At 36.8% G+C, this 12,890-nt stretch overlaps 1 protein-coding gene across 2 annotated transcripts; it reads left to right on the forward strand.

Moving 5' to 3' along the window:
• Window positions 1–252: 252 nt before the first annotated feature.
• LOC124937661 (metal-nicotianamine transporter YSL1-like) lies at window positions 253–3,076 on the forward strand. Of its 2 annotated transcripts, XM_047477962.1 has the most exons (5): window positions 253–384; window positions 500–931; window positions 1,014–1,422; window positions 1,509–1,698; window positions 1,792–3,076. In XM_047477962.1, exons 2-5 carry the CDS (start codon window positions 514–516, stop codon window positions 2,914–2,916), a joined length of 2,142 nt encoding a protein of 713 aa, XP_047333918.1. In that variant the 5' UTR covers window positions 253–384; window positions 500–513; the 3' UTR covers window positions 2,917–3,076. The 2 variants fall into 2 exon arrangements, with proteins under 2 accessions (XP_047333918.1, XP_047333917.1); XM_047477961.1 differs by lacking the exon at window positions 253–384 and having other exon boundaries at window positions 479–931.
• Window positions 3,077–12,890: the final 9,814 nt, after the last annotated feature.

Below are 12,890 nucleotides of genomic sequence, written 5' to 3' on the forward strand. Positions count from 1 at the left end.
TCAGTTATTTTTATTTATTTTACCTTTTAACTTTTTTTATTAAGTTACATAATTACCATATAAATTTAATTATTTATATTTAAATTGTTATTAATAAAATAATACAAATTTTATTATTAAATATTAAAAAATAAAATTTTAGTGAGATGTAAAATCTGTTGAAGAGATTGGTTTCAGAATAAGAGATAAATCTAAATTGGAATTACTATTGTTTAGTAAATAAAGTTATTTAAAAATAGGGATGACGTAGACATGGCTCTCTCTCTCTCTCATAGACACGCGCGTATATATCTTTAGAGACGAGGGGAGGAGGGCGAGCACACGCCACTTCTACGTGCAAACAAGGCCATTTGCTTCATTTCTGTTGGGCTGCAGCGACTGCAGGTAAAAAAAAGAAAAGAAAGACAAATACATACAATTTATCTAAAATTGATTACTGGTGCATATGATATATATGAATGATGAATTTCCTATTATTATTGTTCTTGAGGATGAGCAGATATTATAATAAGCATGGAATTAGATCAAGAGAATGGAAGGTGTAGCAAGGAGGAAGTTGAAGATAATAATAATAATAATAATAATAATACAAAGAGTAGTAATAGTACTAGTGATGAGACGGAAGTAATATCGACGGAGGAGGGGTCCTGGAACAAGATTCCGCCGTGGAAGAAGCAGGTAACAGCAAGGGGAGTGATTGCGAGCTTCGTGATTGGTGGGATATACAGCATCATCGCTATGAAATTGAACCTCACCACCGGTCTCACTCCAAACCTCAACGTCTCCGCGGCTCTTCTAGCATTCATATTCATGCGTACATGGACTAAAATTGCTACCAAGTTCAAATTCTTCGACTCTTCTCCCTTTACCAGACAAGAGAACACCATGATTCAGACATGCGTCGTAGCTTGTTACGGCATAGCAGTAGGAGGTACGTACGTACTTAATTATAATTAAATAATTACACACACACGTAATCTATCTTATCTGGATCAATTTCAAAATTAATTCAGGGGGATTTGGATCTTATCTGCTGGGGTTGAACAAAAAGACTTTTGAGCTAACAGGCGGCACCAGTATGGAAGGCAACTCTCCGGGGAGTTACAAGGAGCCTGGAATTGGGTGGATGACAGCCTACCTTTTTCTTGCATGTTTCATTGGCCTCTTTGTTCTCATTCCTCTCAGAAAGATTCTTATTATCGATTACCAGCTGACTTTCCCAAGCGGATTGGCCACCGCGGTTCTAATTAACGGTTTCCATAACCGCGAAGAAGAGACTGCCAAGAAGCAAGTCGGAGGCTTTGTCAAATTCTTCTCTTTCAGTTTCATTTGGGGCTTTTTCCAGTGGTTTTACATAGGAAAGGAGAGTGCTTGCGGATTCCTCCAATTTCCGACCTTTGGATTGCAAGCATACAAGAACAGGCATGCAGCAGGCATACTAATTAACTTCTTCTTCTTCTTTTTGTTCTTGATGATCATTTCTTTTCTCTGCATGCATGTATGCGCAGTTTCTACTTTGATTTCAGCATGACATACGTGGGAACTGGAATGATATGCCCGCACCTTGTGAACCTGTCTCTGCTCTTAGGAGCTGTTCTGTCATGGGGAATCATGTGGCCTCTAATTGAAAGGAAGGAAGGAGACTGGTTCCCTCCAAATACCACTCATTCCAGCATGAAAGGCTTGAATGGCTACAAGGTACCTATCTATCTATCTATCTAGCTGTTGTTGCTGTGACTATGAATGTAATTATTATTATTATTATTAACATTACATTTTTCCATCCTGTAGGTATTTATTTCTGTAGCTCTCCTTTTGGGTGATGGGCTCTACCATTTCATCAAGGTCATTTCCATTACTCTCATAAACGTTCAGCACAGGTTCAGGTTAAGGTCCAATCTTCTTATTCTAATTAGCCGCAGCAGCAGCCGTTCCGGCCCAGCAAACATAAATGAACAATTAGATGACGGTGGAAGATCAATAATTACTAAGCACCAGCATCATCAGCATAGTAATAATAATAAGGATGTGGTGTTCTTAAGAGAAAGCATACCCATGTGGGTAGGAGCTGCCGGATACAGTTTGTTTGCTATCCTCTCCTCAATCTTGATTCCACTACTTTTCTCGGAGGTGAGATGGTACTACGTGATCATCGCCTACTCTCTGGCCCCCTCCCTGGCATTCTGCAACGCCTATGGGGCGGGGCTCACGGATATTAACATGGCCTACAACTACGGAAAGATAGGGTTGTTTGTCCTTGCGGCCATGGCCGGAAAGGAGCACGGGGGAGTGGTGGCGGGCCTGGTAGGGTGCGGTCTCATAAAGTCGGTGGTGAACGTGTCTTGCATACTCATGCAAGACCTGAAGACGAGCCATATAACCATGACCTCTCCTCGGGCCATGCTCATAAGCCAGGCCATAGGGACGGCAATTGGCTGCCTCCTTTCCCCACTAAGCTTCTTACTCTTCTACAAGGCCTTCGACGTGGGCAACCCCGAGGGCGAGTTCAAGGCTCCTTACGCTGTCATATATAGGAACATGGCCATCCTAGGGGTGGAGGGATTCTCTGCATTGCCAACTCATTGCTTGCAGCTCTGCTACGGCTCCTTCGCCTTTGCCGTAGCATTAAACCTGGTCAAGGACCTGTCCCCGCCCAGGATAGCCCGATGGATGCCTCTTCCCATGGCCATGGCCGTCCCATTCCTGGTCGGGGCATACTTTGCCATAGATATGTGCGTCGGGAGCCTGCTAGTGCTGCTCTTCCACAAACTCATGAACAAGGCCAAGGCGGAACTGATGGTACCCGTCGTGGCCTCTGGCTTGATATGCGGGGAAGGACTCTGGTCCCTTCCCGCGTCCATACTTTCATTGGCTAAGATCAATCCCCCAATGTGCATGAAATTCCTCTCATCATAGATAGAGATAATAATTCATTCATCCAATTTACCTGGCGCTCCATATATAATATACTTCAAAAAATTAGTACCAATCTTAGCTCTTGCAAGCATGCATGCCTTTGCTGATAAGGGTATAAATTTCCTAATTGACCTCAATAATAATATTATTAATTCCAATTTATGTACTACAAGATGGGGGAACTTTCTTTATTTGTTCAAAAAAAGATAGATCAGGTCACTAGGTCAGGTCCAAGAACCAAGATACCGTTTACTATTTATTTATAAAATGACTGGCGAAGCGATTCGATGCCTAGCTACGTCCGTCCGTCCAAAACGAGACTGATGATCAGTACACTACACACTCCTGTCTTTCTCCAACTGCCTGGCCTACGGAACCTCTACAATCAAACATCTCCAGGAAATATTAATAATAATAACAATATTAGAGGCATGCAATAACTCTCCCTGTCCATGATATATATTTCCTTAATTAATTGTGTTGAATGGGACAGAATGGTCATTCTTCTTCAATCCTTATTAACAGGTTTATTTAGGTACATATGATATGTGATCATCACGGGCACCGAGTTTAATAATAATACTAATGTTTTAATAAATAATTGTGATGTGAAACAGGTATTGGTTTGAAGCTGAAAGAATACTTTGGACTACCGAACAGATCCAAATAATTTGTTTGATTTTCGATTCCCAATAATTTTGAGTTGGAACCGATTGGTTCGGGTACCAAAAAAAACTGAACTGATATCTGTTTTTTTTTATAAACTGAAACGAGAGAATCTTTAGAGTTGTCTCGTCTGGAAGTGAGATAAGAAATTGAAAATAGAGTTATCTAGGACCAATTTATTAATTGGTCCATACATCTAATTGACTTTAGAATTGTCACTTTAGTTTGTTTCTCAAAGAAGCTAAGGAAAGAAAATCGAAGTATTTGTCTTATGGGTTTGGTAATTGGCCCTTGAGATCCTCTGCTACCAAATGAATATGCTCTCACTATTCTTCTCACAAGGGGAGGGGCAATATGGTAAATAAATGAAAACATTTTTCATTTATTTATCATATTGCCCCTCCCCTTGTGAGATAAGACAAAAGGAGCATATATTGTTTTTAGCACAATTAAAATCCCACATAGGAAGATGATGAGAATGAAAAAAGTTTTTTAATATATAAAAGAAACTATATTCACAATTAGAATAAATCCCACATCAGAAGATGATTAGAGTTGAGAAAGTTTCTTGGTATATAAAAGAAACTCTTCCCTATTTGATTTATTGCACCCAATATTTATATCTCTTTTTCTTATTAATTGATAGCCTTAGTGCTCAGAGACGTATGTAACATTTTGACCGAACTTTGTTATCAAATTCTGTAAGTGTGTTATTTCGTTTGTTTTCTTTTTTTTATTTCTGTCAGGGTTTTTCCCAACAAGTGATATCAGAGCCGAATGTTCTCCCTTGGCATGGTGGAGTCTTCAAAAGAGGCGTCAACTCCTTCGTCATGCTGGACGATGTCAAATTTGAAGTTTGCGGTGGAAATCTTTGATGGAACTAAGCATTTCGGCATGTGACAATGTGATGTTCTAGATTATGTTTTTCAGTAGGGTCTAGATGTTGTTATTGAGGTCAGAAAACCAAATGATATAAAAGAAAAAAAGTGGAGTATCATTAATCGGTTGGCGTGCTGAACAATTCGATCATGTCTGTCTAGAGAGCGGAAGTATGTTGTGAAGAACGAAACTTCTGCACAGAAACTATGACAAACATTGGAGGACAATTTTTTTAAGAATAGTGGTCAGAATAAGCTCCTTATGAAGAAATAGTTGTTCTGGTTTGATTACTAATCATGTACTACTATGAATGAACATATTACTAAGTTTAATTGATTATTAGCATATCTGTTAAACCTTGATGTTAAGTTTGCGGATGAAGATCTTGCTTTGATGTTGCTATCGTCCTTTCTTGGTGAATTTGAACACTTAGAAACAACGTTATTTCATGGGAAGGAAATTTTTTCTTTTGATGTTGTAAGTTTTGTTTTATATAGTAATGAATTAAGAAAGAATGATTTAGGTACAGTAGATGAAGCATTGATGATCAGGGTCCGTCAACAAAAGAAATCAAAAGAGAAAGGAGGAAGATCTGAAAGTAGAGTTGCCAAAGACGTGAGAGAAAGGACATTGGAAGATTAACTGCCCAAAGTTGAAGAAGAAAGAGAAAGATTCTAAAGATTCAAATGTTGCAGAAAACAAAGGTGATGTAGATTCAGAATACTCTTTATCGATGTCACACACAACATCACATTATGAGGCGTGGATATTGGACTCAGTCTGCACTTATCATAGGACACCAGTTCGAAAGTGTTTCTTTGACTTTAAGAAGCTAGATGGTGGAGTTGTTTACATAGGAGATGCTAGTACATATAAAATAAAAGGTATAGGTTCAATAAAGCTGAGAAATGATGACGGAACCACCAGAATTATCAGAGATGTTCGGTACATACCGAATATGAAAAAGAATCTCATTTCTTTGGGGGCTTTAGAGTCAAAAGGTCTAAATGTGAAATTGGAAAATGGAGTTCTTAGGGTAATCTCTGGAGCGCTAGTGATGTTGAAACCTATCAGGAAAATTAATAATTTGTATCACTATCAAGGTAGTACAGTTAATGGGACAACAATTGTATTAACTTCCGGGAGTAGTAACGAATTAGAGGCAACAAAGCTATGGTATATGTGATTGGGGCATGCTGGTGAGAAATATATGCAAACTCTTGTCAAACAAGGATTGTTAAAAGGTACAAAAGTTTGTAAATTAGATTTTTGTGAACATTGTATTATATGAAAACAAAGAAGAGTAAAATTTGGCATTACTATCCATAACACCAAAGGTATTTTGGATTATGTGCACTCAGATGTCTAGGGACCTGGCAAGACTCCTTCTCTTGGAGGTAGACATTATTTTGTTACTTTTATTGATGATTTTTCTAGAAGAGTATGGGTGTTTACTATGAAGAACAAAGATGAAGTGTTTGAGATTTTTCTTAAATGGAAAACTCAAGCTGAAGACAAGACAAGAAGAAAGATCTAAATTCTCCGGACTAATAATGGTGGAAAATACAAAAATGATCCATTCCAGAAGTTATGTCAAGAGTGTGGCATAATTCGACACTTCATAATCAGAAAACACCACAGTAGAATGGAATATCGGAACGTATGAACAAGACATTGGTGGAGAAAGTTCGATGTATGTTGTCTAATGCTGGGTTAGACAGAAAATTTTGGGCAAAAGTTGTGTCATACGCTAAATATTTGGTAAATCGACTACCATCATCTGCACTTGGTGGCAAGACTCCATTAGAGGTATGGTCTGGAAAACCTGCAATTGATTATGATTTTTTGCATATTTTTGGTTCTACTATATATTATCATTTAGTTGAATCAAAGTTGGATCCACGAGGAAAGAAGACTCTTTTTATGGGATTTACTACGAAAGTTAAAGAATATCGTCTTTCGTGTTTGGATGCAAAGAAACCATTATTAGTAGATATGTTATTTTTGATGATTATTCAATGTTGAATAAGGTAGCATCCGACAAAATTGATTGTACCCCGCAACAGGTGGAGTTTGAGCAGTTAAAGATAAGCTTAACTATAAGTGACTCTCCGACGACAGACGAAGAGTTAAATGAGGAAGAAGTTCCGACCCAATAACCTTCAGAACAACGTGAATCAATTTTTATGAATAGGCCAAGACGAGTTATTCAAAAACAGGTTGGTTTGTTGACATGGCGGCCTATGCACTTCTAGTCGTAGATGATGTTCCATCCACTTTTTCAGAAGTAAGTCGAAGTATTGAAAATGGAAAAAGGAAAGGTGTTATGGAAGATGAGATACAATTTCTTCAGAATAATGAGACATACAAGTTGACACATCTATGAAAAGGGAAAAAGACTATTGATTGTAAATGTATCTTTGCTAAGAAAGAAGGATTTCTCGAAAAATTTGATGTTCGCTACAAGGCAAAATTGGTAGATAAAGACTACGCTCAAAAAGAAGAAATTGATTATAATGAGGTTCTTTCTCATATTGTTAAACACTCTTCCATTAAATTTTGTTGGTCTTGGTAGCGCAAATGAATTTGGAGTTAGCTCAACTAGATGTGAAGACCGCAATCCAACACGGTCATTTGAACGAGGAAATCTACATTTATCAACCAGATGAATTAAAAATTACTAATAAAGAAAATTGGGTTTGCAAGTTGAACAAATCATTGTACAGGTTGAATCAATCGTCGAGACTGTTAAGATTTGTATCTTCCAAATCTGACCTACTTGAAACAATCTGTAAAAAACACAAGAAAGAAGAACACAAGAAGACACGTATTTATAGTGATTCACTCAAATTGAGCTACGTTCACTTCAACAGCTACCAGATTTTACTATGAAGAAGAATAAGGAATATAAAGTTTTTTTGCCTCACACTTTATCTCTCTAGAATTATGTCTCATATTTGTAAACCCTTAATAATCACATATTTATAGGGTAAAAATTCAGGTAATAAACTTAAATAACTCTTGGTCAGGACCAAACCCAAAACCAAATACAAACTCAATAAACTCTTATTAACAATGTAGAGTTTATTATAAGTGTAGGCTCCATAACTCAACAATCTCCCACTTGGAGACTAACTTCATCATCTCTCGATCGGTAGCGGTTTTCCATCTAATACCTTAACGAAGAAGACCAACTGAAGTTGCACACAACTTCAGTTTCTCATTTGTCACAGCTTTCGTCAACATATCAGCTGAATTCTCACTCTCGGGAATCTTCTCAAGAGCTAATACTTCATCTTCTAAAGTTGCAGGATGAAATGATAATGAACCTGTATATGCTTCGTCCTGCCATGATAAACAGAATTATTTGCCAAATGAACAATACTCTAACTGTCGCATTGCAACATACTTCTCTCGTAGTCTTAACCCAATTCTTGCAAAAGGGTTGTCCACATCATCTTTTTAGCAGCCTCTGTCACAGCAACATACTCTGCCTCACAACTAGAAAGAGCAACAATCTTCTGTAATTTTGAAACTCAACTAATTACAGTACCTTCTAGAGTATAAATGTACTATGTTGTGCTCTTCCTACTATTAACATCACCACCATTGTCAGCATCAATATATCCTTCTAAACCCATAATAGACTTTCGAAAACACAAAGCGAGACACATACTTCCTCTTAAGTATCATAGTATCCACTTTATTATTTCCCAATGTTGTCTACCCAGGTTGCTCATGAACCTACTAACAAATCCCACTGCATGTGCTATGTCTGGTCTTATGCAAACTATCGCATACATAATACAACCAATGGCAGAGGCATGCGGAACAGTGGCCATGTAATTTTTCTCCTCCTCTGTTGAAGGCGACTAATCTTTAAATAGTCTGAAGTGACTAGCTAAGGGGGTAGTAACTAATTTTGCATCATACAAGTTGAACCTGCTAAGAACTTTCTTCACATATTCTTCTTATGAAAGATTGAGAACTTCTTCATCCCTGAAAATTCTCATCCCAAGGATTTGTTTTGTAGCACCCAAATCATTCATTGCAAACTTTTCAGACAACTCTTTCTTGAGCTTGTTAATTTCATACAAGTTTGCTCCAGTAATCAACAAGTCATCAACGTAGAGGAGAAGAATAATGTACGAATTATCAAACCTCTTGATATAGCAACAATGATCAACTTCACACCTCAGAAAATTATTACTTTTCATGAAGCTATCAAACTTCTTGTACCCTTGTCTTGGAGTCTGTTTAAAACCATACAGACTTTTCTGAAGCTTACACACAAGCTCATCTTTTCTTTTGATTTCGAATCCTTATAGTTGTCGCATGTAAATCTCTTCATCTAAATCACCATGAAAAAAAGAAATTTTGACATCCATTTGTTGAAGATGAAGGTCTTCTTCACAACCAAACTCAAAATAGTTCTGATTGTCATCAATTTAACTACTGGAGAGAAGATCTCACTATAGTCAATACCCTCTTTTTATTGAAATCATTTCACAACCAACCTTGCCTTGTACCTCATGCTTTTATCATGTTCTTCTTTATTCCTGAAGATCCATTTGTTGTGAAGTGCTTTCTTTCCATTTGGTAGCTCAGTGAGCTCCCAAGTCTAATTTAACATCAAAGAATCCATATCATCTTTCATTGCAGACTCCCACTTAACTGATTCATCAGATTGTATTGCTTCCTCATAGCATTCATGTTTACCTCTATCTGTCAACAAGATATAGTTTAGAGATGGAGACGATCTCTCGACTGGTTTTCGATTCCTTAACGATCTTCTCAACTGTATAACTAGTGTTTGTTGATTTGCCTTTGGTTCACGTTCTCAACGATTTAATCTTCAACAACACATTGATCTTCTTCGACAGTCGGTATATATTCAACTGAAAAATCTCTCAAATCAACTGTACCAGTCTCTTCTAGATTGGAATCACCATTTAATGTCTTCCCAACACAATCTTTGTAAAGAACCTGTTCATTGAAGATAACATTTCTGCTACGAATGATCTTCCGATTTTGATTATCCCAAAAATGATAACCAAACTCGATATCACTATAACCAATAAAAAACATTTATTAGACTTTGGATCAAGATTGATCCTATCAAATTCATTAATATGAACATATGATAAACAACCAAACACTTTCAAATAAGAAAGCTTTACCTTTTTATTACTTCGGACTTCTTTAAGAATTCTGAATTTAAGAGGAATAGAGGGTCCCCTGTTTATCAAATAGACAGAAATATTGATAGCTTCTGCCCAGAAAGGTTTAGGAACCCCTAAATGCAATCTCATGCTTCTAGCACGCTTGTTCAATGTTCGATTCATTCGTTCAACTACTCCATTCTCTTGAGGCGTTCGGGGAATAGTCTTCACCATATTGATCTCATTCACAGCACAATACTCTTTGAAATCTGAATTGATATATTCACCCCGTTGTCGAATCTCAAGCACTTAACTTTCTGATTTGTTTCATTTTCAACCAAAGCCTTCCATTTCTTGAAAATAGAAAATATTTCAGACTTATGCTTCATAAAATATACCCATACCTTTCTTGTCGAATCATCTATAAACGTCACATAGTATTGTGATCCGCCAATAGAAGAAACAGGTGCAGGTCCCCACACATCAGTGTGTACCAACTCTAGCCTTTCTTTCTTGAGCTCCTTCTTAATCTTTAAGAAACTCACCCGTTTCTGTTTTCCAAAAATGCAGTTTTCACATAATTGATGTTCAACAGACTTCAATTCTGGAATCTGTCCATTCTTCAAAAGAATTTTCATCCATTTTTTGCTCATATGGCCCAACCTACAATGCCACAGCTCATTGTTCTTCGAGTCATCAACTACAACAACAATTGTTTCTCTACAAGTTGAAGTCGTGTATAACGTTCCAGTTTTGTGACCTTGAGCAATAACTATTGCTCATTTAGTCACCTTCCACGCACCATTTCCATAACTGAAATTGTGACATTCTTCATCAAGTTGTGTAACAGAAATCAGATTACGTATTAAACCTGGAATGTGTCTCACCTTATTAATCTTCCAAACAAAATCATTTGTCATCTTCAATTTTATGTCACCAATACCAATAATATACATTGGCTCACCATCTACGAGATAAACTTTCCCACAGTTTCCAGCCACATAATTCTCCATTAATTCTTTGTGGGCAGTGGTGTGGAAAGACGCTCCTGAGTTCAAAACCCATGAATCTATCGGGCTATCAATAGACAAAAGTAACGCATCAGTGACAGTTTTTGTAACAACGTTGGCTGCATCATTTTTATCATCACTGTTTTTCTTTGGTACTTTGCAGTTCCTCTTCAAATGACCATATTTACCATAATTCCAGCACTCAAATATCTGCCCAAACTTGGATTGACTCCTCCTGCTCTTCGACATAGATCTACTCTTACCTCAGTTGAAATTTCTATTATTAACTCTGCCCCTATTTTCCACATTCAGAGTATAACTTTTGAACGTTTCACCAGAATCAATTTTACAAACCTCTTCAGCAAGAATACGATCTCTAACTTCAACAAATTTCAGTTTAGCATTTCCAACTGAATTACTAAATGCTGCCCTCATAGGTTCCCAACTATTTGGTAGAGATGCTAACAAAATCAAGGCACTAACTTCATCCCCAAAATCAATCTCAACAGATAGCAATTGATTCACAATTGTATTGAATTCATTCAAATGAGTAGTGACAAAAGTACCATCAACCATTCTTAAGTAAAAGAGTCTTTTCATTAGATGTACCTTGTTGTTAGCAGATGGTTTATCATACATTTTAGAAAAAGCTTTCATCAGACCCATGGTGGTCTTCTTTATTGCTACATTGTGAGCAGCCGTCTTGGCTAGCGTCAATCAGATAACTCCCAAAATTTGTCTATCAAGGAGTTTTCATTCAGCTTCATTCATATTCTCTGGTTTCTCACTCAAAGGAACATGGAGCTTCTTTCCATAGAGATAATCTTCAATCTGCATTCTTCAGAAGACATAATATGTGTCATCGAATCTTCCAATCTCATGTCCTATACTATTATCTCTTGCTATCGTTTCTAATGCTCAAATATAGCCTAGCTGCTCTGATATCAGTTATTAGGATTTGTATCTCCCAAATCCGATCTGCTTGAAACAATCTTTAAAAACGCAAGAAAAAAGAATACAAGAATACACAGATTTATAGTGGTTCACTCAAATTGAGCTACGTGCACTTCAACCGCTACCAGATTTCACTATGAAGAAGAATAAGGAATACAGAGTATTTGCCTCACACTTTATTTTCTAGAATTATGTCTCATATCTGTAAACCCTTAATAATCACATATTTATAGGGTAAACATTCAAGTAATAAACCTAAATAACTCTTGGTCAGGCCCAAGCCCAAAACTAAATACAAACCCAATAAACTCTAATTAATAATGTAGAGTTTATTATAAGTGCAGACTTCATAACTCAACAGAGACAATGGTACAAGCGACTTGACAAGCTTATGATTGAGCACAAGTACACAAGAAGCAGATTCAGTTCATGTGTGTATTTGTGCAAACTGCAAGATGAGTCTTATATCTATTTACTCTTGTACGCTGATGATATGTTGATAGCATCAAAGAGCCAACATGAAATTGAAAATTTGAAGGCTCAATTGGGTAAAGAGTTCGAGATGAAAGAAATGGGAAAAACCAAATCTAGTTGTTTAGATTTTGTAAATATCTTCCGCGTTTGAGTCGGCGCTGAAGAGCGCCAATTGGAAACACTTAAGAACTATTTTTTAATAATGAAGAGTTGTAATTGGATATTGTGTCAAGGTAGAGATCCGTTGTTTTTGACACAATTAAAATCCCATATCGGAAGATGATGGGAGTGAAAGAAGTTTCTTAGTATATAAAAGAAACTATATTTACAATTAGAATAAATCCCAAATCAAAAGATGATGGGAGTTGGGGAAGTTTCTTAGTGTATAAAAGAAACTCTCCCCTCTTTGGTTTATTGCACCCAATATCTCTTCTTCTTATTAATTGATAGCCTTAGTGCTCGGAGACGTATGCAAAATTTTGGTCGAACTCCGTTATCAAATTCTGTTATTGTGTTATTTCGTTTGTTTTCTTCTTTTGTGCTTCTTTAAGAGTTTTTCCCAACAGCATATTCATTTGGTAGAAGAGGATCTTGCTTCGGTAATTGGTTACTTATAGGAAAGGACCTCAGCGATATGGCTCACACGCCCATCCTAAACGCATAGTTTATACTCTGAAATAGTTGGTCGTTTTAATGTTTGAAAGATTGTTACACTTGTGTTATGAGTTTAAAACTCTTTTGCTATTGTTAATATCATAACATGCGTCTAAAATAGTCAATCTTATTCATTTCCTATAATAAATTCAAGAGTGCATTGATTGTAGACGAT

The sequence above is a fragment of the Impatiens glandulifera genome, chromosome 5 (genome assembly GCF_907164915.1).
Source record: "Impatiens glandulifera chromosome 5, dImpGla2.1, whole genome shotgun sequence".
Classification (NCBI taxonomy): Eukaryota; Viridiplantae; Streptophyta; class Magnoliopsida; order Ericales; family Balsaminaceae; genus Impatiens; species Impatiens glandulifera.

Coding starts and splice junctions, on each gene's coding strand:
- LOC124937661 (XM_047477962.1), top strand. CDS start 514: ATGGAATTAGATCAAGAGAATGGAAGGTGTAGCAAGGAGGAAGTTGAA. Junction 1,423..1,508: donor TTGCAAGCATACAAGAACAG/GCATGCAGCAGG, acceptor ATGTATGCGCAG/TTTCTACTTTGATTTCAGCA. Junction 1,699..1,791: donor AAGGCTTGAATGGCTACAAG/GTACCTATCTAT, acceptor TCCATCCTGTAG/GTATTTATTTCTGTAGCTCT.